Raw genomic sequence first — 26,243 nt, forward strand, 5'->3', positions numbered from 1 at the left:
CTGCGGGGGGCGTCAGCGGGCAGGTCTCGGCCTCCGGCCTGAGGGAGGCGCCAGCGAGCAGGTCTCGGCCTCCGGCCTGCGGGGGCGTCAGCAGGAGCAGGTCTCGGCCTCCGGCCTGCAGGGGGCGCCAGCGGGCAGGTCTCGGCCTCCGGCCTGAGGGAGGCGCCAGCGAGCAGGTCTCGGCCTCCGGCCTGCGGGGGGCGCCAGCGAGCAGGTCTCGGCCTCCGGCCTGCGGGGGCGCCAGCGAGCAGGTCTCGGCCTCCGGCCTGCGGGGGGCGTCAGCGGGCAGGTCTCGGCCTCCGGCCTGCGGGGGGCGCCAGCGGGCAGGTCTCGGCCTCCGGCCTGAGGGAGGCGCCAGCGAGCAGGTCTCGGCCTCCGGCCTGCGGGGGGCGCCAGCGAGCAGGTCTCGGCCTCCGGCCTGCGGGGGCGCCAGCGAGCAGGTCTCGGCCTCCGGCCTGCGGGGGGCGTCAGCGGGCAGGTCTCGGCCTCCGGCCTGCGGGGTGCTCTGAGCGGCCGTGAGAGCGGGAAGTGTGACCGGAGCGGAATGGCGGCGCTGAGGGCGGCTGTCGGGGCGGCGAGGAAGGTCAGAGCGGGACGGGGACGGGTGCGGTGCCGACATGCATTGTCGGGGTGGGAAGGGATGGACGCGGCCGGTACAATACGGGAAACCCCGGGGGAAAGTACGGACAAGCGTGCGGGATGTGATCGGCCGCTGTCCCGCTGAAGGTGAGAGCAGGTCTGGGTGGCACCCGGGGCAACATCAACTGCAGCAGCTGTGGGGTCCAAACGGCATGGGAGCAGAATTTGTCCCGACCTTCCTCCGGTTATCAGGTTTATTATTTATCGTGAAATTGGTGGCTTTGTGACAACAGTGCAGAGCAGGACAGAAGTTATGTACAATAAGAAATATTCTTAAAAGTGCAAAAAGAGTGAGGTGTTGTTCATTGTCTGTCCAGCAATCTGCTGGTGGGGGGAAGAAGCTGTTGGTGAATGGTGTGGACAGCAGGCTCCTGTACCTCCTGCCTGCTGGTAGCGATGTCCTGGGTGATGGGGGTCCTTAATGCAGTTCTGCCTGTCTCAGTTGGTGCATTACTGCTCATGGAAAGCACAGGTCGTCAAGTAGTTGTGAAATTTCTCTCCGGCTGCTGACCCTCAAACCCTGCCTCCCATCTAACCCCACACCTTACCTTCCTCCATATACCTCTCTAGTAGTCTCTTAAACTTCACTAGTGTGTCTGCCTCCACCACTGACTCAGGCAGTGCATTCCACACACCAAACACTCTCTGAGTGAAAAACCTTCCTCTAATATCCCCCTTGAACTTCCCTCCCCTTACCTTAAAGCCATGTCCTCTTGTACTGAGCAGTGGTGCCCTGGGGAAGAGGCACTGGCTGTCCACTCTGTCTATTAATATCTTGTACACCTCTATCATGTCTCCTCTCATCCTCCTTCTCTCCAAAGAGTAAAGTCGTAGCTTCCTTAATCTCTGATCATAATCCATACTCTCTAAACCAGGCAACATCATGGTAAATCTCCTGTGTACCCTTTCCAATGCTTCCACATCCTTCCTATAGTGAGGTGACCAGAACTGGACACGGTACTCAAAGTGTGGCCTAACTAGAGTTTTATAGAGCTGCATCATTACATTGTGTCTCTTAAACACTATCTCTCGACTTATGAAAGCTAACACCCCATAAGCTTTCTTAACTATGCTATCTACCTATGAGATAACTTTCAGGGATCTGTGGACATGTACCCCCAGATCCCTCTGCTCCTCCACACTACCAAGTATCCTGCCATTTACTTTGTGCTCTGCCTTGGAGTTTGTCCTTCCAAAGTGTACCACCTCACACTTCTCTGGGTTGAACTCCATCTGCCATTTCTCAGCTCACTTTTGCATCCTATCAATGTCTCTCTGCAATCTTCGACAAACCTCAACACTGTCTACAACACCACCAACCTTTCTGTCGTCTGCAAACTGCCAACCCATCCTTCTACCCCCACATCTAGATTGTTAATAAAAATCACAAAAAGTAGAGGCCCCAGAACAGATCCTTGTGGGACACCACTAGTCACAACCCTCCAATCTGAATGTACTCCCTCCACCACAACCCTCTGCCTTCTGCAGGCAAACCAATTCTGAATCCACCTGGCCAAACTTCCCTGGATCCCATGCCTTCTGACTTTCTGAATAAGCCTACCGTGTGGAACCTTGTCAAATGCCTTACTAAGATCCATGTAGATCACATCCACTGCACTACCCTCATCTATATGCCTCCTCAAAGAACTCTATCAGGCTTGTTAGACACGATCTGCCCTTCACAAAACCACGCTGACTGTCCCTGATCAGACCATGATTCTCTAAATGCCTATCGATTCTATCTCTAAGAATCTTTTCTAACAGCTTTCCCACCACAGACATGAGGCTCACTGGTCTGTAATTACCTGGACTATCCCTACTACCTTTTTTGAACAAGGGGACAACTTTCGCCTCTCTCCAATCCTCTGGTACCATTCCCATGGACAATGAGGACATAAAGATCCTAGCCAGAGGCTCAGCAATCTCTTCCCTTGCCTCATGGAGCAGCCTGGAGAATATTCCGTAAGGGCCTGGGGACTTATCCATCCTAATGTATTTTAACAACTCCAACACTTCCTCTCTGTTAATATCAACATGCTCCAGAACATCAACCTCACTCATATTGTCCTCACCGTCATCAAGTTCCCTCTCATTGGTGAATACTGAAGAGAAGTATTCATTGAGGACCTCGCTCACTTCCACAGCCTCCAGGCACATCTTCCCACTTTTATCTCTAATTGGTCCTACCTTCACTCCTGTCATCCTTTGTTTTTCACATAATTGAAGAATGCCTTGGGGTTTCCCTTTACCCTACTCACCAAGGCCTTCTCATGACCCCTTCTTGCTCTTCTCAGCCCCTTCTTAAGCTCCTTTCTTGCTACCCTATATTCCTCAATAGACCCATCTGATCCTTGCTTCCCAAACCTCATGTATGCTGCCTTCTTCCACCTGACTAGATTTTCCATTTCACTTGTCACCCATGGGTCCTTCACCCTACCATTCTTTATCTTCCTCACCGGGACAAATTTATACCTAACATCCTGCAAGAGATCCTTAAACATCGACCACATGTCCATAGTACATTTCCCTGCAAAAACATCATCCTAATTCACACCTGCAAGTTGTAGCCTTATAGCCTCATAATTTGCCTTTCCCCAATTAAAAATTTTCCTGTCGTCTCTGATTCTATCCTTTTCCATGATAATGCTAAAGATCAGATCACTGTTCCCCAGGTGCTCACCCACTGAGAGATCTGTGACCTGACCCGGTTATGAATGCCCATAATCACTGCAGAATAAGAGAGAATGTAAGAATCGGGCTGATCATCACTGCCATGTGGCAGCAGTACAGTGCAATGCATAAAAAATACTGTAAGTTACAGTAGTGGTTGCCAACCCGTCGATCGCGATCGACTAGTCAGACTCTGAGACTTTCCCAGTAGATCCCAAAATTGAAAAATACACAAATACTGAGAGATTGTTCCCAGTTTGCGGGGTTTTAGTTCCGTTCTTTCTGCCCAGTGTGCATGCGTGTAGCTCTCCCGCACTACACAGTGTACTTCATTGTTCCCCAACGACCGGGCTGGGAGGAAACGTTATGAGTCAGCTGCACCTTTCCTCATTCCCTGTCACACCCACCGTTGAACTTGAACCCACGCGAGGTCATCACCCACCTAAACGCAGTGACACCCTCGCGCCAGGGATCACTGGTTGGCCTCGGGCGGTCGGCGGGAAGTGCGTCGCTACTGGCTCTAAACCTGTTTAACACACCGAATGTTCGTGGGGAATCTGGTGCTAAAATATTTGCAGACGACCTAATTCGGGCTCAAGGTTCCGTAAGTATCAGGTAGTATCAGCTACCTCGCTGCGATCTACTGAAACAAACTTTCGTCGGCTGATAGATCCTACAGGGGGGGAGGGGGTGGGCGCGTCCTGTCGTACTCCTCACTCGGTCAGTGGCTCTCTCCAGACTGCGACCGCTGCAGCCCCGGCACGGGGACCCCCGGCCCTGACTTTGTCCTCTCAACTGACCCACGACTAACCACACCCGGCCAAGGCGTCAGGCGGCGGGCGGGTGGCAGGCTGGAGCTTGGACCTAGAGGCTGCCTAATGAGGCAGTGAAGCCCTCAAAACTGCTTCGGTACCTTGAGTCCAAACGCCCAGCTCTTAAACACGCTGAGTTTTTTCAGCGAGAGACGCAAAAACTAAATTGCAAAATAGACTGGACATAATGAACAAACAGGAGGAAATCTGCAGATGCTGGAAATTCAAACAACACACACAAAATGCTGGTGGAACACAGCAGGCCAGACAGCAGCTATAGGGAGAAACGTTGTCGACGTCAGGACGAAGGGTCTCAGCCCGAAACGTCGACAGTGCTTCTCCTTAAAGATGTTGCCTGGTCTGCTGTGTTCCACCAGCATTTTGTGTATGTTGGACATAAGAAACCTGCTTTGAGTATCGCTATATTCCTGTCATGTTAAAGACGCCCCCCCCCCCCCCCCCCAATCCCATCGGCTGGTCCGCAAGAATATTGTCAATATTAAACCGGTCCGCGGTGCAAAATAAAAGGGTGGGTGCCCCTGGTGTTTATACATTATTTCTACTTCCGGGTTGTGGGTTTTTACTTCCGGTCTTTTCTGCCCTGGTGCACATGTGTGTAACTAATTGCTCTGGGGTCAATCTTGCCTTTTACTAAGGCCGAGGTAGGGGATCTTGGGCTTGAAAAGGTTGGTGATCACTAAGTTACAGGAAACATTAGCTTTATTTGTCACATGGACATCCATACATGGTGAAATGCAATGCTTATATTAAAGACCGGCACAGTCTGAGGATGTGCTTGCTGGGCAGTCCATCATTGTCACCGTGTCTCTGCTCCCAACATAGCATGCCCACAGTTCACAACCCGAACCTCAAGCAATGGATGTAGTGTATATGGATTTCAGTAAGGCATTTGATAAGGTTCCCCATGTAACACTAATTCAGAAAGTAAGGAGGCATGGGATCCAGGGAGACCTTGCTTTGTGGATCCAGAATTGGCCCACAGAAGACAAAGGGTGGTTGTAGATGGTTTAGTGGTGTTGTGGATAGTTTGGAGGGTTCATTTTGGTAGGTCAAATTTGAAGATAGAATATAGTATTAATGGCAAGACTTGGCAGTGTGGAGGATCAGAGGGATCTTAGGGTCTGAGTCCATAGGACACTCAAAGCAGCTGTGCAGGTTGACTCTGTGGTTAAGAAGGCGTATGGTGTATTGGTCTTCATCAATCGTGGGATTGAATTTAGGAGCTGAGAGGTAATGTTGCAGCTATATAGGATCCTGGTCAGTATTGTGCTCAATTCTGGTCACCTCACTACAGGAAGGATGTGGAAGCCATAGAAAGGGTGCAAAGGAGATTTACAAGGATGTTGCCTGGATTGGGGAGCATGCCTCATGATAAAAGCTTGAGTGAACTTGGCTTTTACTGCTTTGAGCGACGGAGGATGAGCGGTGACCTGATAAAGAGTTAGTCGGTTCCTTTGACTTGGTGGACAGCTGGCGGAATCTTCACTCTGACTCTAGTGCCTTCTCGAGAAGATCTAGAGGGGGATGCTCCCCGATAGACCTCCTGTATATCTCTCGGGCTTACATCTCCCACGTGTCGGCATCCTCCATGCAGCCAGTGTTATGCTCGGACCATCGCCTTGTGTGGATAGAATTTACTGCTCTGCATCCTTGGGTGGGATCTGGGTATTGACATTTTAACAACCGACTGCTGGAGAACAGCCGATTCCGTGATTCGTTCCAAGCGTTCTGGGTCACCTGGAGAGAGACAGAGAGGGTTCTGCTCCCTACGGCTGTGGTGGGATGCATCCGGTTTTTATGTCAGGAGTACACTAGGGGGGTCGACAAAGAGGCAGGGCTCTGAGATCGAATGGCTTGAGAAAGCTTTGCTTGGCCTAGAGTCCCTTCTTGGTCCGATCACTGGGGACCAACTCCTATGCAGGAATAGCAGAAGAAAGATGCAGTAAGGAATCTGCAGCTCCAGCAGTCCCGAGGTGCGTATGTGAGGTCACAGATCCAAATGCTGCAGGATTGAGACCGTGGCTCACCTTTCTTCTACTCGTTGGAGAAGTGGCAGGGAGTTCAAAAGCAGCTGGTGGAGTTACTGGCTGCTGATAGCTCCTCCATCGTGGACCCTGACGAAATCGACAAAAGAAGTCCGCTCATTCTGTCGGTCCTTATTCTCACCAGATCCGTCAAATGCAGAGGCGTGCAATGAGGTCTGGAAAGATTTGCCTAAGGTCAGCCCAAAGGACACAGCACGTCTGGACACTCCCCTGACTCATGAGTAGCTGTCTGCTACCCTTTGGCAACTCCGGAGGGGTAAGTCCCCTTGCTTAGATGGTCTGAGTGTAGAGTTTTATCAGGCTTTCTGGGACGTCATAGGGGTTAAATACAGCCTTGTCCTAGGGGAGAGCCTAGCCACCGGGGAAATGCTCCTCTCAGGCGGAGAGCTGTTGTGGTCCTACTGCCCAAGAAGGGAGACCTCTGCCTGCTAAAGAACTGGCGCCCGGTCTCCCTCTTGTGCGCGGACTACAAGACCTTCGCCCAGGCAATGGCCAGCGTCTTGGTTCGGTAATGAGACAGGTGATCCATCCTGACCAATCTTACAAGGACCTGGGCCACTCCATGCAGGACAATGTTCACCTAGCACGGGACCTGATCCGTCTGCAGCAGGAGACTGGGTCTTGGGCCGCTCCATCCAGGACAATGTCCACCTAGCACAGGACCTGATCCATCTGCAGCAGGAGACTGGGTCCCCAACAGAATTTCTTTCTCTTGACCAGGAGAAGTCGTTTGACCGGGTAGATCACAGTATCCTGGTGGGCACTCTGCAGGTTTTTGCGCTCAGACAACACTTTGTGTCCCGAGTTCAGATCCTATACTCTGCCGCAGAGTGCCTTGTTAAAATCAACAGATCACTGACAGCGCCCATTCCCTTCAGAAGAGGAGTACGTCGAGGGTGCCCCATGTCCGGTCAACTGTACGCAATTTGTGTCGAACCATTCCTGAGCCGCCTTCGGTGAAGGCTGACAGGTCTAGTTCTGTGCGAACCGGACAGTAAGGTTATCCTCTTGGCCAACGATATACTCCTCATGGTGACAGATCCGAGTGACCTGTGGAAGATGCGTGAGTGCCAAGAAGTTTTCTCAGCGGCATCCTCCGCCAGGATCAACTGGGCGAAATGGGTGGACTCCCTGCCGGAGGAGATAAGAGATTTTGAGTGGAGCACCAGGCATCTCCTTTATCTGGGAGTCTACCTGAGTCCTGGGGAGAACTGGCTGGTGAACTGGCAGGATCTGGAGATGAAAGTCATAGCCCGGCTGGGGCGCTGGTCAGGCCTTCTCAGGGTGCTTTCCTATCGTTGCAGAGTGGTAAACCAGCTGGTGGCCTCCACGTTGTAGTACCGGATGGTTACCTTTGCCCGTTCTGCCCCCTTAGTCACGAGAATGCAGAGGAAGTTAGTGGACTTCTGGGGTAACGAAACACTGGGTCTCTGCAGCAGTCTTGAGTCTCCCAGTGGGAGAGGGCGGACAGTCGCTGGTGTGCGTTCCAGCGCGACTGGCTTCTCTCCGCCTTAGGACTCTGCAGAGATTCCTGTATGCCGAGCACCCTCACAGGTGGCACGTGTTGGCAACATTCTTCCTCCGGAGGGGCTGCTGTCTTCACAAAGACATGCAGCTGCTACCGGCGGGCGTCAGCCGTGCTGCTTTGAGGAGTCTGGAACATGGTTGCCTCAGGCCGGGAATCCCCCCCCTCTGGCAGAGGGTGGAGTCCTGGCCGACCCTCGCCCTACCTCAACGGATGTCAGTGCGGCTCAGGTGTGTGGACCGACTCAGGCTGAGCTGCTTGTGGGGCCCAGGCCCCACAATCTTAACTGAGAGCCGAGTCCACACAACTTGAGCTGTCTCTCCTCGATACCCACAACCCCATTCAGGGATGCAAGAAGGAGGTATCTGTATGGGCTGCTGCTCCACACCCTCCACTTCGTTGCCCTTGTCCGCCGTCCCAACACGCCGTGGTGATAGGTCTTTCCACCTAGAGGGGAGGGAGGACCCAATGGAAGTCCCTTTACAAGGAAGTTCTTCCCTTGACCTTGGGGATCTGGGGTGGAGAAGGCTGCATAGGGTGGTGCCTTGCAATAAATTCTTTAGTTTGTACACCTATCTCCCAGCCGCATGCCACTTCTGCGGGCTGGAGGAGACTGTGTACCACGTGTACATGGAGTGTGTGAGGTTGCAGCCCCTTCTGGCATATTTGCATTGGCTGCTTCTCGCCTTCTGATTGCATTTTAGCCCCACCCTGTTTATATACGGTCATCCAGTAAGGAGGGGGACATGGAGGGATGAGGATGTTCCTGGGGCTGGCGAAATCAGCCATCCGTGGGTCTTTGAAATGGGTGGCGGGAGGCTCAGCCCGGGCAGACTGCCTGGCAATGTTTAGTGGGTATGTTTGTGCCCGGGTAAATATTGAAAAGGAACACGCGCAGTCCACAGCGGCCTTGGAGATGTTCCAGGACCATTGGGCTCCACAGGGTGTAAACGCCATCATTAACAGAGATGGAAACATTTTGGTTTAATGTGTATTGTCTATTTGTCGTGAAGTATTTGTGTTAGTCACTGGTTTACATATATAACACTGAATTTGTAATAAAGATATTTTGTATGAATAAAAAACCCTCAGCCACCCGCTAACCCTCAGCCGTACCCTAACCCTCAGCCATAGACTAACCCTAACCCTCAGCTACCCGTTAAACCTAACCCTCAGCCGTACACTAAACCTAACCCTCAACAGGACCCTCACCCTAACCCTCAGCCATAGACTAACCCTAACCCTCAGCCGTACCCTCACACTAACCCTCAGCCATAGACTAACCCTAACCCTAACCCTAACCCTCACCCTAACCCTCAGCCGTACCCTCACCCTAACCCTCAGCCGTACCCTCACCCTAACCCTCAGCCATACCCTCACCCTAACCCTCAGCCGTACCCTCACCCTAACCCTCAGCCATACCCTCACCCTAACCCTCAGCCATACCCTCACCCTAACCCTCAGCCGTACCCTCACCCTAACCCTCAGCCATACCCTCATCCTAACCCTCAGCCATACCCTCACCCTAACCCTCAGCCATACCCTCACCCTAACCCTCAGCCGTACCCTCACCCTAACCCTCAGCCGTACCCTCACCCTAACCCTCAGCCGTACCCTCACCCTAACCCTCAGCCGTACCCTCACCCTAACCCTCAGCCGTACCCTCACCCTAACCCTCAGCCATACCCTAACCCTAACCCTCAGCCATACCCTCACACTAACCCTCAGCTGTACCCTCACCCTAACCCTCAGTCGTACCCTCACCCTAACCCTCAGCCGTACCCTCACCCTAACCCTCAGCCGTACCCTCACCCTAACCCTCAGCCGTACCCTCACCCTAACCCTCAGCCGTACCCTCACCCTAACCCTCAGTCGTACCCTCACCCTAACCCTCAGCCGTACCCTCATCCTAACCCTCAGCCATACCCTCACCCTAACCCTCAGCTGTACCCTCACCCTAACCCTCATCCTAACCCTCACCCTAACCCTCAGCCATACCCTCACCCTAACCCTCAGCCATACCCTCACCCTAACCCTCAGCCATACCCTCACCCTAACCCTCAGCCATACCCTCACCCTAACCCTCAGCCATACCCTCACCCTAACCCTCAGCCGTACCCTCACCCTAACCCTCAGCTGTACCCTCATCCTAACCCTCAGCTGTACCCTCATCCTAACCCTCAGCCGTACCCTCACCCTAACCCTCAGCCGTACCCTCACCCTAACCCTCAGCCGTACCCTCACCCTAACCCTCAGCCGTACCCTCACCCTAACCCTCAGTCGTACCCTCACCCTAACCCTCAGCCGTACCCTCACCCTAACCCTCAGCCATACCCTCACCCTAACCCTCAGCCATACCCTCACCCTAACCCTCAGCCATACCCTCACCCTAACCCTCAGCCATACCCTCACCCTAACCCTCAGCCATACCCTCACCCTAACCCTCAGCCATACCCTCACCCTAACCCTCAGCCGTACCCTCACCCTAACCCTCAGCCGTACCCTCACCCTAACCCTCAGCCGTACCCTCACCCTAACCCTCAGTCGTACCCTCACCCTAACCCTCAGCCATACCCTCACCCTAACCCTCAGCCATACCCTCACCCTAACCCTCAGCCATACCCTCACCCTAACCCTCAGCCGTACCCTCATCCTAACCCTCAGCCGTACCCTCACCCTAACCCTCAGCCATACCCTCACCCTAACCCTCAGCCGTACCCTCACCCTAACCCTCAGCCGTACCCTCAGCCATACCCTCACCCTAACCCTCAGCCATACCCTCACCCTAACCCTCAGCCGTACCCTCATCCTAACCCTCAGCCGTACCCTCACCCTAACCCTCAGCCGTACCCTCACCCTAACCCTCAGCCGTACCCTCACCCTAACCCTCAGCCGTACCCTCACCCTAACCCTCAGCCGTACCCTCACCCTAACCTTCAGCCGTACCCTAACCCTAACCCTCAGCCGTACCCTCACCCTAACCCTCAGCCGTACCCTCACCCTAACCCTCAGCCGTACCCTCACCCTAACCCTCAGCCGTACCCTCACCCTAACCCTCAGCCGTACCCTCACCCTAACCCTCAGCCGTACCCTCACCCTAACCCTCAGCCGTACCCTCACCCTAACCCTCAGCCGTACCCTCACCCTAACCCTCACCCTAACCCTCAGCCATACCCTCACCCTAACCCTCAGCCGTACCCTCATCCTAACCCTCAGCCGTACCCTCACCCTAACCCTCAGCCGTACCCTCACCCTAACCCTCAGCCGTACCCTCACCCTAACCCTCAGCCGTACCCTCACCCTAACCCTCAGCCGTACCCTCATCCTAACCCTCAGCCGTACCCTCACCCTAACCCTCAGCCTAACCCTCAGCCGTACCCTCACCCTAACCCTCAGCCGTACCCTCACCCTAACCCTCAGCCGTACCCTCACCCTAACCCTCAGCCGTACCCTCACCCTAACCCTCAGCCGTACCCTCACCCTAACCCTCAGCCGTACCCTCACCCTAACCCTCAGCCGTACCCTCACCCTAACCCTCAGCCGTACCCTCACCCTAACCCTCAGCCGTACCCTCACCCTAACCCTCAGCCGTACCCTCACCCTAACCCTCAGCCGTACCCTCACCCTAACCCTCAGCCGTACCCTCACCCTAACCCTCAGCCGTACCCTCACCCTAACCCTCAGCCATACCCTCACCCTAACCCTCAGCCGTACCCTCACCCTAACCCTCAGCCATACCCTCACCCTAACCCTCAGCCGTACCCTCAGCCGTACCCTCACCCTAACCCTCAGCCGTACCCTCACACTAACCCTCAGCCGTACCCTCACCCTAACCCTCAGCCATACCCTCACCCTAACCCTCAGCCATACCCTCACCCTAACCCTCAGCCATACCCTCACCCTAACCCTCAGCCGTACCCTCATCCTAACCCTCAGCCATACCCTCACCCTAACCCTCAGCCGTACCCTCATCCTAACCCTCAGCCATACCCTCACCCTAACCCTCAGCCGTACCCTCATCCTAACCCTCTGCCGTACCCTCATCCTAACCCTCAGCCGTACCCTCATCCTAACCCTCAGCCGTACCCTCACCATAACCCTCAGCCGTACCCTCACCCTCAGCCGTACCCTCACCCTCAGCCGTACCCTCACCCTCAGCCGTACACTTACTCTTAACAGTCTGAGGACGTGCTGACGTGCTGACACCAACGGTTGCCCACATTTCGATAGCCCTAACCCATATATCTAGAATGTGGGAAAAACTGGAGCATTTAGACGCGATCACAGGGAGAACATTTAAACTACTTACAGACAGCGGCACGGTTTGAGATCCGTTCAGTGATCGCTGGCTCTTTAAGTAGTAAGGAAGGCTTCACAGAGCAATCAAAAAGCTGTTCCTAAAGCACTGCGTGTGACTTCACACATACTGGCGAATGTAACGGTAACAAAGGGAAATTATGATGATAAGTTATCAAGGAGCATAAAACAGTAAAATATTTTATAAGCAAGAATGAAATTAAGGGAAGTGGAGCTGTGAATAGGCCATTGGGTCAGAGATAGAGGACGATTGGAAGATGGTAGCATCATTTGTGGAGTCGAGCCAGATGATTCCCTTTATCCTGATCAGTCTGGATGTGAGTGAGGAGTAATGGCATCACTGTGAACATTGCAAAGTGGAACGCAGCCCCGGTCCAGAGGATGCAACCTCATTGTTTGAGTTTCAAAGGAAGAAATGACTCCGTGACTTTAGACCAGGGATTAGTCATGCTTACTGAACGTTAGAAAACATAGAAGAGAAAAACGGTACAGATCTTTCAGCCCACAACGTTGTGCCAACCTTTTACTCGAAGATCAAAGTGGCCCTTCCCTCCCACATGGCTCTCTACTTTTCTATCCTCCATGGGTCTTTCTAAGAGATTCGTAAATGTGCTGAATAAATCTTCTTCTACCACCTACCCTGGCAGGGCATTCCACACACCCACCAGTCTCTGTGTAAAAAGTTACCTCTGCCAGCCTCACTTATACTTCCCTCCAATCACTTTAAAGTTAGGCCCTGTTGTATTAACCATCCCAAGGGGCAGTTAAGGATGGGCAGGAAATGCTGGTCTTGCCGAAGACACTCATTTCTTTATGTTTTCCAAAATGATGCCCTTGCATATTAGCACCAGAGAACTGACAGATCATTCTTGTCAGAATCGTTTATTATCAGTGATCGTACTATGCCGTTTGCGGCAGCAATACGGTGTTCAGTTTGGATCCTGTAGCCCGCCGGTGGGATGCAGGGGCGCTGTCACATGTCTTGGCAGGTGATGCCCAGCAGTGCCCTTCCCTCTCGAAGCAGGCCACAGCAGGGACGTGAGGGATTTAGGAGATGAATGAGGACCAGTGATGTCCATCTACCCTACGATGATGCTGTCTTTCCGAGGCATCGCCTTTTGAAGATGCTGGGGAGTCCAGTGCCCACAATGGTGCTGGCTGCATTTACAACTTTCTGCAGGTTTTTCCAAACCTGTGCAATGGCCTTACAAAGTTGGAGAGCACGATATCTGTGGTACTTGTTGAAGCCATGAAAGCGAACCCAGATGCAGAGAGCATAAAAAGTGGCAGGTCACGGGATTGGTCTGTGGGTGGCATGGTGTGACTACTGGATGCAGTGCACACGGGGGTTCCAGTTCAAGTCTGTTGCCATCATATGTACAACATTCCTCTGCACAAAACTGTATCCACAAAACATATATCAGACAGCACTAAATATTACCACAGATAAGTTAATAAAATGTAATTCAAAATGTTTTCAGTACACAGCATGGGTAAACAGTGAACAGCTCGCTATCGTAGTGACGAGAACTCGGTTGTGGCAGGGTATTCATTTGTCTCACCAGACTGGGGAAGAACATTGAAATCTACAGCACATAACAGACCCTTCAGCCCACAATTTTGTGCCAACCATGCAACCTACTCTAGAAACTCACTATAATTTCCTTACCACATAGCCCTCTATTTTTCTAAGCTCCATGTAGCTATCTAAAAGTTCCTTAAAAAACCCTATTATATCCACCTTTACCACCGTCACTGGCAGTGCATTCCACACACCCACCACTCTCTGTGTGGAAAAACTTTGCTTTGACATTCCTCGTGTACCTACCTCCAAGCACTTTAAAACTATACCCCTTGTGTTTATCCATTTCACCCTCTGGCTATCCACACGATCAACGCCCTTCATTATCTTATACACCTCTATCAGGTAAACTCTCATCCTTTGTCACTCCAAGGAGAAAATGTCAAGTTCACTCAATCTGTTCTGATAAGGCACACTCTCCAATCCTGGCAACGTCCTTGTAAATCTCCTCTGCACTCTCTCCACACTATCCCCTTCCTTCCTGTAGTGAGGTGACCAGAACTGAGCACAGTACTCCAAGTGTGGTCTGACCAAGGTCCTTTATTGCTGTAACGTTGCCTCATGGCTCTTGAACTCAATCGTACATTTGGTGAATACGCCTTCTTAACCACAGAGTCAACCTGCGCAGTACGCTTTGAGCGTCCTATGGACTCGGACCCCAAGATCTCTCTGATCCTCCACACTGCCAAGAGTCTTACCATTAATATTCTGTCTTCAAATTTGGCCTACCAAATTACCTAACACTTATCTGTATTAAAGTCCATCTGCTACTTCTCAGCCCAGTTCTGCATCCTATCAATGTCCTGCTGTAACCTCTGACAGCCCTCCACACTATCCACAACACCCCCAATCTTTGTTTCATCAGGAAATTTACTAACCCATCCCTCCACTTCCTCATCCAGGTCATTTATAAAAATCACGAAGAGTAAGGGTCCCAGAACAGATCCCTGAGGCACTCCACTGGTGACCGACCTCCATGCAGGATATGACCCATCTACAACCACTCTTTGCCTTCTGTGGGCAAGCCAGTTCTGGTTCCACAAAGCAAGGTCTCCTGAGATCTCATGCCTCATTACTTTCTGAATGAGCCTTGTGTGGGGAACCTTATCAAATGCTTTGCTGAAATCCACATCCACTGCTCTACCTTCATCAATGTGTTTTGCATCCTCAAAGAATTCAGTCAGGTTCGTAAGGCATGACCTGCCCTTAGCAAAGCCATGCTGACTATCCCTAATAGATCACGTCTCTCCAAATGCTCAGAAATCCTGCCTCTCAGGATCTTTTCCAACAACTTACCCACCATTGAAGTCAGACTCACTGGTCTATAACTTCCTAAGTTATCTCCACTCCCTTTTTTGGACAAGGGAACAACTTTGCAACCCTCCAATCTTCAAGAACTTCTCCCGTCCCTATTGATGATGCAAAGATCATCGCCAGAGGCTCAGCAATCTCCTCCCTCGCTTCCCACAGTAGCCTAGGGTACATCTTGTCAAGTTCTGTCAACTTATCTAACTGAAATGCTTTTAGTAGCTCCAGCACAGCCTACTTCTTGATGTCTATACGCTTAAGTGTTTCAGTCTGCTGTAAGTAATTCCCACAATTGCCAAGGTCCTGTTCCCTGGTGAATACTAAAGCAAAGTATTCATTAAGTGCCTCCGCTACCTTCTCTAACTCCTTGCACACGTTTCCTGTCTTGCTTCTGATTGGTTCTATTCTCACACTGCTCATCCTCTTGCTCTTTACATACTTGTAGAATGCCTTGGGGTTTTCCTTAATCCTTCTCACCAAGGTCTTCTCATGGCCCCTTCTGGCTCTCCTAATTCCATTCATTTACCACATTTTTGCTATGTATTTCCCTGAGAACATCTGCTCCCAAGTTTCTGCCTAAATGCATCATGTTTCCCCCGCCCCAAAGAAATGCTTTCCAAATTGTCTGCTCCTCACCGTCTCCAGTGACTGAGGTAGAGTTGTGATCACTACCTCCAAAATGCTCTCCCACCAAGAAATCTGACACCCGACCAGGTTCATTTCCCAATACCAGGTCAACAACAGTCTCTCCACTATTTGGCTTATCTACATAAGAAGCTGTTACTCAGTCTGATAGTCCTGGTCCTGATGCTCCTGTACTTCCTTCCTGATGGTAGTCGGTCAAAGAGATTGTGGGATGGATGGTAGGGATTCTCAATGATGTTTTGGGCCCTTCATCGATGATGTTCTGGGTAAATGTCACAAAAAGGGGAGAGGGAGACTGTGGGGATCCCCTGCTTCTTGTCCTCTATAGGGTCTTGCTGTTCTGTACCACTCAATGATGTAACCTTGACTGGGGGAGGTGTTGTGGGCCCAGGTTAGATTGTCTTTCTGCTCTTTAGACAGGACTGAACCAAAACATCCTCTGCTCTGCTGTCAAAGGGCATCTTCAAGGTGATCTTTAAAGTGCTGAAATCCCTTAGTGGGGGGAAATCGTTGTGGTATTTCCAGGAAACTCGGCTGAAAATCTGCAGAGGCATTGGAGAGTGAGGCTGTGGGAGGTGCTGGTAGGGTGTGGCTGGGGAGTCTGTGGGTACAATGGAGATGGTTCATTTAGGGAGGGTTAGAGCAGAGATGGCAGGGGGCTGGAGTGGAGTGGAGGTGTTACCAGTAGGGATCGTCTGGGCTGAATGGCCTGCTGCTCTTTATTAAACTCCCTTTTCCCTGCTCTCCAACCCGCGATATGGTTTTCCTGCAGCTGAGTGTCCCGGCCATGGGGAGAGGCGACGGCAATTACCGGGTGACGATGATTCCAGGCGATGGCGTGGGACCCGAGCTGATGCACATCGTTAAAGAGGTGTTCAAGGTATGAGGATGGCGGAGGGAGGGTTAGAGGCTGGGAGGGGGGGCAGTTTGGGGGATGACGGGGCAGGGACCTGTGAGTTGGGGGCCGACAGAGCAAGGAAAGGAAATTCGTGGACGAGGCTGTGGAGGAGGTGTAGAGGTTTGGTGTGGGGGGAGAGTCAGTTGCAGGTGTGTGCAGGGTTTGAATGAGGTGGGGGTGTAGGTGAGCCACTCAACTGTTGGGGGGAATGAGGTGGGACTGAATGTCAGAGATGGGGGGTGGTTTTTCCCCTCTCCAGGCAGTAAAGGTACCGGTGTTATTTTTTGGAAAGGTGTTTGTCACAGAGGTGTGTTGTGTGGGGGTGTTTGCTGACAGTGATCTCCCTCTCCCCAGGCGGCAGCGGTACCGGTAGTGTTTGATGAGCACCACGTTAGTGAGGTACAGAATTTAGCCTCAGAACAGAAGCTGGAACAAGTTCTTGACTCCATGAAGACCAACAGGGTGGCCATTAAAGGTGAGGATTCAGAGGTGACAGCATTCCCCAGCTGGAAAATCTAATCACCATTGACTTACTATTAATTCTCTCCCCTTGCACCTTCAACCTGTGTCCACTGGTTCTTGTATGCTCCCACCCTGGGGAAAAAGACTGCGTTCACTCTATACACTTTATTGTATGCACCTCAGTAAGGTCGCCCATCAGTTTTCTATGCTCCAAAGAACGAAGCCCCAACCTGCAAAACCTCTCTCCACAACTTAGTCCTTCAAGTCCCTGTCGCATTCTCATAAACTTTTTGTCAGTATTTTCAACTTAATGGTATATTTCCTGTAACAGATTGGCCAAAACTAACCACAACACTCCAAATGTTACGTAACATACCGACCCTGTACTCTTCATCGCTGCAATCTAACCTACCAACCTTGTACTCTTCATCACTGTGATATAACGTACCGACCCTGTACTCCTCATCGCTGTAATCTTAACGTACCGACCCTGTACTCTTCATCACTGTGATATAACGTACCGACCCTGTACTCTTCATCGCTGTAATCTAACGTACCGACCCTGTACTCTTCATCACTGTGATATAACGTACCGACCCTGTACTCTTCATCGCTGTAATCTAACGTACCGACCCTGTACTCTTCATCGCTGCAATCTAACGTACCGACCCTGTACTCTTCATCGCTGTAATCTAACGTACCGACCCTGTACTCTTCATCACTGTGATATAACGTACCGACCCTGTACTCTTCATCGCTGTAATCTAACGTACCGACCCTGTACTCTTCGTCACTGTAATCTAACGTACCGACCCTGTACTCTTCGTCACTGTAATCTAACGTACCGACCCTGTACTCTTCGTCACTGTAATCTAACGTACCGACCCTGTACTCTTCGTCACTGTAATCTAACGTACCGACCCTGTACTCTTCGTCACTGTAATCTAACGTACCGACCCTGTACTCTTCGTCACTGTAATCTAACGTACCGACCCTGTACTCTTCGTCACTGTAATCTAACGTACCGACCCTGTACTCTTCGTCACTGTAATCTAACGTACCGACCCTGTACTCTTCGTCACTGTAATATAACGTACCGACCCTGTACTCTTCGTCACTGTAATATAACGTACCGACCCTGTACTCTTCGTCACTGTAATCTAATGTACCGACCCTGTACTCTTCATCACTGTAATATAACGTACCGACCCTGTACTCTTCATCACTGTAATATAACGTACCGACCCTGTACTCTTCATCACTGTAATCTAACGTACCGACCCTGTACTCTTCGTCACTGTAATCTAACGTACCGACCCTGTACTCTTCATCACTGTAATATAACGTACCGACCCTGTACTCTTCATCGCTGTGATATAACGTACCGACCCTGTACTCTTCGTCACTGTAATCTAACGTACCGACCCTGTACTCTTCGTCACTGTAATATAACGTACCGACCCTGTACTCTTCATCACTGTAATATAACGTACCGACCCTGTACTCTTCGTCACTGTAATCTAACGTACCGACCCTGTACTCTTCATCGCTGTGATATAACGTACCGACCCTGTACTCTTCGTCACTGTAATATAACGTACCGACCCTGTACTCTTCATCACTGTAATATAACATACCAACCCTGTACTCTTCATCGCTGTGATCTAACGTACCGACCCTGTACTCTTCATCGCTGTGATCTAACGTACCGACCCTGTACTCTTCATCACTGTAATATAACATACCAACCCTGTACTCTTCATCGCTGTGATCTAACGTACCGACCCTGTACTCTTCATCACTGTCCTACCCTCATTTGTCTTCTAAAAATGCAAGGCAGCTCCACGCACTGCTCAGAATTAAATTGTGTTTACCATACTGTGGCTCGCTCGCCCAGCTGAAAATATGCCCATGTGATCTCAGTGCGAGATTTATTTATCACATGTATAGTGAAATACGTTGTTTATCTTATCAACCACAGTAAATGAAGACGTGCTGTGGGCACATGCAAAGTTTGTCATACATTTCAGCCGTGAGTGACACAGCACATCCACAAGTTCAGCAAAATCAGCCCCACTCAAGACAGTCCTCCAGCCACCGGTGTGTTTACAGCATCATGTTTGTTATTTGAATTTCTCCACGTACCCTCCCTCTGATTTCCCCCCGTGTTGTTCCAGGGAAGATATACACTCCAATGGAATACAAGGGGGAGCTTTCGTCCTACGAGATGAAGCTGAGGTAAGTGTGGGGATGGGGTGAGAGGCTGGTGGGGGTGGGACGTGAAGCTGTGTCAGAGTGAACGACTGGTGGTGAGGAGGTGGGATCAGCTAAGGACGGGGCAGCGTGGAGGGAGGGGGCAATGTGTGTGGTTTTGTCTGTTCTGCTGATCCAAGGTACCCCAGCGTACCAGCCAGGACTAGTGGGGAGAGGGAGGGTCAGTCTGAGGAAGGGGGAAAGGTCGGGGTCAGGGTGCTGTGACCTGATTGGCTGGCCGGACTCTGCAGGAAGAAGCTGGACCTCTTTGCTAATGTGGTGCACGTGAAGAGTTTGCCCGGATTCCCAACCCGACACAACAACCTGGACTTAGTCATCATCCGTGAGCAGACTGAGGGCGAGTACAGCTCGCTGGAGCACCAGGTGAGCTCCCGGCCGCTGACTCCCACCCTGCCTTTGGCCCCTACCCTGAATACCTTTCACCCTGTCCGTTGACTCTGCAACCAACTCAGACTTGACCATTAATCCCAGATGCCACCTCTGACACTGGCGTTCTCTCTCTTGTATCAGAGTGTTCGAGGCGTTGTTGAGTGTCTGAAGATCATTACCAAGGACAAGTCACGTCGTATTGCCAAGTTTGCCTTCGACTTCGCCACCAAGAATGGGCGCCGTAAAGTCACGGCCGTGCACAAAGCCAACATCATGTGAGTGACACCCCCCACCCCCAATCTGCACCGCTCCTCGTCCACTGTCTCCCCACCCCTCTCCTGTACCCCTCTTCCTCTCTCTCTCGGTTCTCTGACACTGCGCATGTTGTCCACAGGAAGCTGGCTGACGGCCTCTTTCTGCAGTGCTGTGAGGAAATGGCCCAACTTTACCCCAACATCCAGTACGAGTCAGTTATCATTGACAACTGCTGCATGCAGGTAAACCATCTGTCTCGTGGATGCCTGTCCAACAACCCTCACTCCCTGTTACCCTTCCCCGTCTGTGTTCACCAACCCTCACCACCCTGCTCCACTGTCACATGCCGTATGCCTTGTTCCCTACCCCTTCCCGTCATCCCTTTGTCCTCTCTCACGTACTAACCCTTGACTCCTTCCGTCCCCCACTGTGTGCCTAACCATCACCTCCCATCCCATGTCATGTGCCGCCTCCACCCTCACTGTTAGCCCACCGCCTCCCTCCATCCCTCACATGGAGTCTCTGACCCTCTGGCCCACAGCTGGTGTCTGACCCATATCAGTTCGACGTGTTAGTGATGCCAAATCTCTACGGAAACATCATCGACAACCTTGCGGCAGGCCTGGTGGGCGGCGCTGGTGTGGTGCCGGGGGAGAGCTTCAGTTCTGAGTATGCTGTTTTTGAAACGGTAAGAGACAGACAGCCGACCTACCCCCTTCCAGTTCCTCCTCCACCTCACACTACCAATTCCTTCCCTGTGTATCCATCTTCAAAACAGTGAGGGGCAGAAATCTGTCCTCATCTGCGTGCCTCATCATTTTATAAGCACTCAGTGAGGATAAACCCAGGCTATTCAATCACTGGCAACACACATGAACACAAAATGCTTGAGAAATTCAGCAAGTCAGGCCAGTTCTGACAAAGGCTCTCAGCCTGAAAAGTCAACTGTGTATTCCTGTCCATTGATGCTTCCTGAGTTCCTCCAACATTTTGAGTGTGTTGCTCAAGATATTCAGCAGAATCTCTTGTGTTTATGATTTGCTATCCAGTCTCTCCTTACAACATAGAACATAGCTTTATCAACTGCCTATCCTTCTTCTCAGTACGCACTGCATCTGTCTGTATGTGTGTATATGTAAGTATACTTGCATCCTCTGCCCTGTCATTCCAGTTCCCGTTTCCCCCCCCGTTCAAACCTTCTAGAAGAATTTACTATAAGGATATTGGTCCTCCTGGGTTCAAGTATAACTCAACCTTTTTGTACTTAAAAATGTTTGGATAGGCCTGGTTAGGGATAGTTAACTTGACTCTGTGAGTGGTAAGTCATGTGTAACCAATCTCAAAGGTTCATTTTATTATCAACATACACAACTAGTTCTCCAGGTAACAATGAAACCAAGAGAGAAAAAGAAAAGAAAGGCAACAGGTTTATCAACCTCCAGAATCCACCTCCCTACAAAAACAACAAACAAACAAAACGGATCAGATCTTTCTCCCCGCCCCCACACCAGAGAAATGAACAAAACTGATCCGACACATCAACCCCCAAATCCTCCCTCCAACAAAATAACATCGTATAGATTTTTCAGAGAAAGAAAAGATTTAAAAGGGACCTGATTTCCATTGCTCAGCTCACTCACTCAGATAGAGGTTTGAATACTACTGCACAGTATAGGCCTTTCAGCCCATGAGTGTGGCGACTTTTTAACTCTAAGCTCATTCTAACTCTTCCCTCCTACATAGCCTTCCATTTTTCTATCAACCATATGCCTTTCTAAGAGTTTCTAAGTACAGCCCTCCATTCCAGGGAACACACTGGCAAATCTCTCCTGAACTCCCTTTGTTGTTACCACGTGCTCCTGCAGTGTGATTACACCAAAGCCTGTCTTGTTCAGCAGCAACGTGACTTCCCAATCAGTTGGCAGTGCCCTTTCCACCGTCTACCTCAAAGTTCATGTATCTCACCAAATGCAACCCTGAGGTGCATTCACAGGCTGTACGAGAAACTCAGTGAAAAACTGTGCACAAGATGGACAGGCAACAAGTGTGTAAAATACAACAAATGGTGCAAAAACAGAAAAGAATAAATAAATAAATAAGTGATAAAAATTGAGGACATGAGATCAACAGTCCTTGAAAGTGAGTCCACAGGTTGCAGGAACAGTTCAGTGACGGGGCGAATGAATTTAAGTGAGTTGATCCCCTCTGTTTCAGGGGCCTGATAGTTGAGGGGTAATAACTTTTCCTGACTCTGGTGGTGTGAGTCCTGAGGCTCCTGTACCTTCTTCCTGGCAGCATTGAGACGAGAGCATGTCCTGGGTGCTGGGGTCCCTGAATATGGATGCTGCTTTCCTGCACCAGTGCTCCACGTAGACGTGCTCAGTGTTGGGGGTGGGATGCTCCCCTTTCCCACTGGGTGCGGGGTTGTGAGTCTACCTGAGGGGAGGTATCTGCCTGTTCTTCCACTAACAAAGTGTCTGGTTTCAGGGAGCTCGCCACCCTTTCTCCCAGGCCATGGGCCGGAACATCGCTAACCCCACCGCCATGCTACTGAGTGCCGCCAACATGCTGAAACACCTGAAGTGAGTGACTCCTCTGGGTACCGCCTGTCGTGCTGAGCTGACCTGCTGTACCTCTACGCATTACGCAAAGTATCAGATAGAATCATGTTTATTATCTTCGACATACCTTGTGAAATTCACAAGAAAATATATCATCAATTACACACAATGGTTCCACAATCCATTGCGGTGTCAAATGGTCACAGTGCTGCTGTGCGGAGGTAGTGACTAGGGTTGTGCTGGTTGGTTCAAAAACTGAGTGGTTGAAGTAGCTGTTCGTGAACCTGGTGGTGTGGGACTTCAGGCTTCTGTACCTCCTGCCCGATGGTAGCTGAGATGTTAGGGATCTTTGGATGTTACGTCCTTAGACCCTAAGGCATAGGAGCAGAATTAGGCCATTCCATTCCCCCCACCAGAAACAGGCAGTTTACATTGGTCGGAATGTGGGAGGCCGTGCGGTTGCGTGGAGAACTCTACACAGACCTGTATCTCTGAGGCTGAGCATTTCTGTACTGCGGTGAGATTTCTGGAGGGAGGGTTGGGGCTCTACCCAAGCCGAGTGGTCTGACAGGATGTGTGTGGCAGTGTTAGTCTGACCTCTCGTCCTATTGCAGCCTGGATTTCCACTCCAACCTGGTAGCCGAGGCCGTGAAGAAGGTGATCAAACAGGGCAAGGTAGGTGAGACTGGGGGCCGATGGGGGAGGTGTCCTGCCCTTGGGGGGAGAGGGTTTACCCCAGCCTATGTCTCAGCCAGTAATGTGGGGAGGCCTGAGTGTGTGGTGTCAGACCCTGACCGGGGTGGGATGTCCATGAGGGTAAGAGAGAGAGGTGAGGCTGGGTGGTCGATTCTCTATTCTCTACTACTCATTTGAGGTTGGAAATCAGAGCTGAGCCACAAACTCTGTGACCTGAATGACTGGTGTCCCAGAACCCGGAGTCAGGCAGTTGCCTGAGGTGGGACCTGAACTCCTGTTTCTGGATGTATCTTCTTGTTAAGCCCAACAGCAGCTCACAGAGTCCTCTGTCATGGGCCAGTCTTTCAAACCCATCCTTCCTCTCACGGTAATTTCTGTCGCTGTTTCTTTAACACTGGGTTGCCAGCCCCATGCCAAAACCTTTCGCAGCCGGGCTTTAGACCGTCCATGGCTGAACTGGATGTGAGTGTGGACCTCGGGATTTGTACCACAGTGGCTCTCTAACCCCACTCCTCATTTGCCCACCGTCCTTAGGGCTGGCAGAGCCGCAGGGAGACAGGAAGCTTTAGAGGCCGCAGATGCTGGAAATCCAAAGGAACTTGCAGAGTTGTGGCCTGGAGAAGCTGGGGTTAAATTTTAATGAATTTAGATTAGATACAGCCCTTCTGACCCAATGAGCCTGTGTACTAATCTGCGAGCCTTTGTACTGAGAGAGGAAACCCATGTGGTCATGGGGAGAATGTACTGAACCGGTGGGACCTGAAGCTGGTTGCTGGTGTGGTAACCATGCCAACCCAATCTGAATGATGGTGAGTGTGTGTACACAGGGTCCAGGGCTGTGACAGACTGTTGTTAATTTGCCCAGTTTCGTTCGTTTCCACTCATTTTGTTTTACTTTCGTTTCTCCTGTGGGTCTTCCTTCCCGGATCAGGTGCGGACCCGGGACATGGGCGGTTACAGCACCACCAGTGACTTCCTGAAGAACATCATCGAGAACCTGTACCCTCCTCGCCTTCGCTAGTGCTGTGTCATGCCGTCAGGGCAGGGGCAGTCTGCCTCCTCTCTTCCTCTGGGGGTGGCCCAGGGGCCATGTTAAACATCCCACCAGGTGCTGGATTAGAGATGGGGGCATTGAAGAGGGAAGACGTGTGGTGCCTGCATGACCACTTCCCCCCACTAATCGCACCCCAGCAGAGGAGCCCACCTTCTGGGAGCACAAACGCGAAATGCTGCTGGCACCGGAGGCGCGATTAACAATGTCCACCTCCCTCCAGTCAGACCTGATCTCCTTTGTCCTTTTTTACAAATTAAATGGAATCATAAGAGTTTGAGATTATTTGAAGGAATGGTAGTATGATTGAAGTATGATCCCTAAGAGAACGTCCATTGGTGGGTCCCCAGGCGGCTGTGTCTTTTGATCAGCCTCTCCTTTTGCAGCTGTTTTACAGATTTCTGCCATGTGCATCTATTTTTTAAATGACTAGTGCAGTGTGAGAAAGAGTCCTATCAATGGACCATTTGTTACAAAAATCCTGATTCTTGCATGGAGATGGAAAATTTAATTGGGCTCATTACTTGCACTGCAACTCCAGCATGAACTCATGATCCAGGATGTGTTCAGTGTCAAGAGTGCAGGAAAAACGTGTCCTGTCCTTTAATGCTTTGTCAAGGGAAGGCAAGTAAGTTGCTGCTGCAGCTGGTCAGTACCCGATGCAAATAATAAACCCAAGAGATTCTAAAGGTAACACATACAAAATATTGGAGGATCTCGGCAGGCCAGGCAGCATCTATGGGAAAAAGAAAGGTTTCAGACCAAGAAATCACTCATCTTTTTTCTCCCCAGTCATGATAAAGGGCCTTGGACTGAAACGTTGGCATAGAAACTGCCTGGTCTGCTGAGTCCCTCCAGCATTGTGTGTTGCTTGGATTTCTAGCATATGCAGATTTTCTGTTGTTTGAGATTCTGCAGTTGATAGAAATCCAAGGTACACACAGAATGCAGTATTTAGGGAAATGAGAAAACTGATGTTTTAGGCCGAGACCTTCAAGCAGGACTGGAAAGGAAGGAGAGTGACAAAAAATGTTGGGGGGGGGGGAAGAGGACAAGTGGGGAGATGGTAGGAGGGAGAGGGAGAAATAGAAACACCAAAGTGGGGAATAGAAGACAGAAGGGGGAGGGCAAAAAAAATTAGTCAGAAAAAGCAAGTGTTCATGCCATCAGGTGAGAGGTTACCTAGACAAAATAAAGTGTTGATCTTCCATCCTGGGAGTGTCCCAATGCATGGGAAGTCAGACGTCCTCGATGAGAAGTGGTGCCAAGGATTAACGAGCCTTTTGGGGCAAGGAATTGGATTTTTACCACAAAGTCAGAATACTTTTGTAAACGGTGGGTGCAAAGCTTCCTCAATCCATTGTCAACAGGTATTCGGAATGTGGGAGGAATGGAAGAATTGATCCTGGTCTTCATTAAGGTAGCTTTGCTTATAAGATTAGAATTGGGCCATTTCTGATCCCTTGCAACCCTTTTCTCCTCTGCCTTCTTCACTCCCTCCCATAGCATTTGTTGCTGACTAAATGAAACAATGTCTACATGTCCAGTAATGGCGAGACAATCAGCATTAGCACCTATCTATAACTGCCCTCAGGGTAAATGTGGAGTTGTGAATAGACGAGAATGGGAGAGGTGGGCATGTTAAGCTTTCTCTGACCAGTGCTGCTGTAACCCCCCCAGTCATTCACTGATGGCAGACCTTGTACTGTTAACGGCCTTCAACAAAGATTCTCTTTCCCAGGTCCGGACTGCCGACATGGGTGGATACTCAACCTCAGCAGAATTCACAGCAGCTGTGATCACCAACCTCTGCGCCTGAACAGAGGAACCGAGATCCATCAGACTCAACCCTAACCTGTTAGTTTTAGTGCTGCCCTGTACACACATCTGTGGTGTTATTAAATTGAATTAATCATAATACTGGTGTATGAGTGAAGTTTGTTAATCTGCAGGAGCAAAGTTCACTTTTTAAACTCTTTATTCTCACCATAGGATTCTGGGAACATTAGATGGCTTGGGAGTTGGGGGTGGTGGGAGAGAATCTTAATGTAACCCATCAAATATTAAAAAGTGTTTAATCTGTGTACAAAGAATTACCTTTGGAACAAAGAAT

General features: G+C 50.8%; 1 protein-coding gene across 1 annotated transcript; it reads left to right on the plus strand.

Annotated features, from left to right (window-relative positions):
• Window positions 1-439: 439 nt before the first annotated feature.
• Window positions 440-26,048, plus strand: idh3b (isocitrate dehydrogenase (NAD(+)) 3 non-catalytic subunit beta). The gene is made up of 11 exons (XM_059965908.1): window positions 440-583; window positions 16,337-16,444; window positions 16,817-16,937; window positions 19,102-19,162; window positions 19,429-19,561; window positions 19,709-19,842; window positions 19,962-20,064; window positions 20,364-20,510; window positions 22,310-22,404; window positions 22,998-23,058; window positions 25,872-26,048. Exons 1-11 carry the CDS (start codon window positions 545-547, stop codon window positions 25,947-25,949), a joined length of 1,080 nt encoding a protein of 359 aa, XP_059821891.1. The 5' UTR covers window positions 440-544; the 3' UTR covers window positions 25,950-26,048.
• The last annotated feature ends 195 nt before the right edge of the window (window positions 26,049-26,243 follow it).

The sequence above is a fragment of the Hypanus sabinus genome, chromosome 3 (assembly GCF_030144855.1).
Source record: "Hypanus sabinus isolate sHypSab1 chromosome 3, sHypSab1.hap1, whole genome shotgun sequence".
Classification (NCBI taxonomy): Eukaryota; Metazoa; Chordata; class Chondrichthyes; order Myliobatiformes; family Dasyatidae; genus Hypanus; species Hypanus sabinus.

What these genes read in the sequence shown, in the direction of transcription:
- idh3b (XM_059965908.1), top strand. Translation starts at nt 545, where the DNA reads ATGGCGGCGCTGAGGGCGGCTGTCGGGGCGGCGAGGAAG. An exon ending in ACAGCTCGCTGGAGCACCAG is followed by an intron (nt 19,562 to 19,708) that starts GTGAGCTCCCGG and finishes CTCTTGTATCAG; the next exon opens with AGTGTTCGAGGCGTTGTTGA. An exon ending in TTGACAACTGCTGCATGCAG is followed by an intron (nt 20,065 to 20,363) that starts GTAAACCATCTG and finishes TCTGGCCCACAG; the next exon opens with CTGGTGTCTGACCCATATCA.